We start from the raw sequence: 2,481 nt of genomic DNA on the forward strand, positions 1-2,481 counted from the left end.
TTGTTGTGGAGTATTGATACATGATGTTTGATGTATTATTCCTTTACTGACAAAAAAATTAGTCATGAAAAATTCAGTTCCATTATCACTTATTATTTTTATTGTTGTCTCAAACTGTGTTTGAACAAAAATAACAAAATTTTCCAAAACCTTAACAACATCAGATTTTTGTTTCAAAAGAAAAATCCATGTGTACCTCGAATAGTCATCAACTATGGTTAAGAAATATTTATGACCATGAATTGATGGTATTGAGTATGGTCCCCAAACATCTACTTGAATCAAATCAAAACATTTTTTTGATTTAGATGTACTAATAGGAAAAGAAAGTCTTTTTTCCTTTGCAAAATGACAAACATCACAAACAAAAGATTTGTTATATTTAACAAAAGGAAATTTATTCTTGATAACATAAATACATTTATTTGAAATATGACCTAATCGAAAATGCCAAAGGGTTTCTAGATCACTAGCACTGACATTAACAGTATTGATGGTATGTGTACATTCAAGGGGTTTAATTTGAAATTTCTGGTAAGATGGGATCCTGAGTATATAAAGTCTATCTTGCGTCTTAGCGATTCCAATCATTTTCATAGTTATTTTGTCCTGAATGTGACAACCATTAGAGTCAAAGGTAAGAACACAAGATAGTTTATCAATCAATTTTGCTACGGAAAGAAGATTAAAATTGAAGCAAGGAATGTACAAAACATTATCTATGACATGATTTTGATTGAGAAAAACACTTCCAGAATAATTGGCAATGACTTGATTTCCATTTGGTAATTTGACATAAATAGGATCAATTTGATGATATAAAGTAAAATAAGTTAAGGATGAACAAATATGATCAGTAGCACCACTATCAATAATCCAAGAACTAAAAGAAGAAATAAAATTATTACCTGTTTGATTGGAGGGATTGGAGGGAATAATAGAGACTTGATTAGAAGCATTGCCATTGAATTTGGTTTGTTGTAAAAGAGCTAACAATGTTTGATACTGCTCAGGAGTAAAACCAATATGTTGAGACTCCACTTCTGACTTTGAACCTTCACGATTCTGCTCATTATTATTGAAATTTGTATTCTGAAAAACTGCATTAGTATGACTCTGATCATGATTTTGATTTTTGAACTTGAAATGAGGTGGAAAGCCATGCTTTTTATAGCATGTATCAATGGTATGTCCTGTCCTTCCACAATGACTACAAATTTTGGAAGTATATCCTCTTCCATTGCTTCCTCTTCCGTATCCAGCACCTTTGCCATAGGTTGTAGCATTGTTTTTATAACCTCCTTTGCTAGTAGCAATCATTGCCTTGGATTGATCACCAAATATTTGCCTTTCTTGTTGTGTAACAAGAGAGCAAACTTTATTCAAGGATGGCAAAGGGTCCATCAATAGAATTTGAGTTCTCACAGTCGAATAATTATCATTTAGCCCCCTTAGAAATTTGATAATCTGGTCTTGTGTTTTATATTTAGAAACATTCACAAGAGTATTGCATTTAGAGGCACATGAAGAAGCGGATAGCGGGCGAAAAAGATCAAGTTCATCCCAAAGAATTTTTAACTGAGTGAAATAGTTTGTAACAGTCAACTCACCTTGTTTAAAAGAAGAAATCATCTCCTGGATATCAGAAATACAAATCATGTCTCCTTGTGAGAACCTTTCCTTTAAATCATTCCATATGTCAAAGGCATTGTCCATACAGATGATGCTCTACGCGATGGATTGAGAAACAGCCTTGAGAATCCACGAAACAACCAACATATTGGCTCTCTGCCATGTTGGAAACAATGATTTGGTACGATTGGGAGCTTTTATAGTTTCATCAATGAAACCTATTTTGTTATTTGAAATTAGGCTTATTTGAAACGAACGAGACCAATGATGATAATTTGGTCCCTCAAGAATAATAGGGACAATAAGAAAGGAAGGATTATCTGATGAACTAACATGGTAAGGTGAACTAAGATCTTGTGAGGGATCATCAACTTCACCCATGAATAAATGTAACAAGTACAGCTCTGATGATCAGAGCTCTGATACCATATTACAAAATAGAACATAGATGAACAAAAGGGAACAAAGATGAACAAAAGAGTAAACTGAAGACAAATGATATGAGAATGAATATCTCTTCTTTCTTTTTATTCAAATCAAAACAAATGGTATGAATATATACAAGTAGTACACTCATTCTAGGGTTTAACTAAACAAGGAAATAATCAATAATTAAATACTAGAATCATAACACACAAAGATAAAATAAAGGTTATTCCCCTCTATAAAGAGAAATAACTGATAATTAGAAAAGACACCCAATTATTCTCTTCTATAAAGAGAAGCAACTGATAATTAGAAAAGACACCTAATTATTCTTCTCTATAAAGAGAAACAACTGATAATTAGAAAAGACTCCTAATTAATATTAGGATCCTTCTGTAACTCTGGTATCCATATCCTTTAATA

The 2,481-nt window shown here is 31.9% G+C and overlaps 1 protein-coding gene across 1 annotated transcript; it reads right to left on the reverse strand.

Annotated features, from left to right (window-relative positions):
- Positions 1-574: 574 nt before the first annotated feature.
- On the reverse strand, positions 575-1,716 carry LOC137806129 (uncharacterized). Its single transcript, XM_068606095.1, has 2 exons — positions 909-1,716; positions 575-609 (listed from the first exon to the last, which is right to left on the reverse strand). The coding sequence occupies exons 1-2, from the start codon at positions 1,714-1,716 to the stop codon at positions 575-577; spliced, it is 843 nt and encodes a 280-aa protein (XP_068462196.1).
- Positions 1,717-2,481: the final 765 nt, after the last annotated feature.

Source organism: Phaseolus vulgaris, chromosome 11, assembly GCF_000499845.2.
Source record: "Phaseolus vulgaris cultivar G19833 chromosome 11, P. vulgaris v2.0, whole genome shotgun sequence".
In the NCBI taxonomy this organism is placed as follows: Eukaryota; Viridiplantae; Streptophyta; class Magnoliopsida; order Fabales; family Fabaceae; genus Phaseolus; species Phaseolus vulgaris.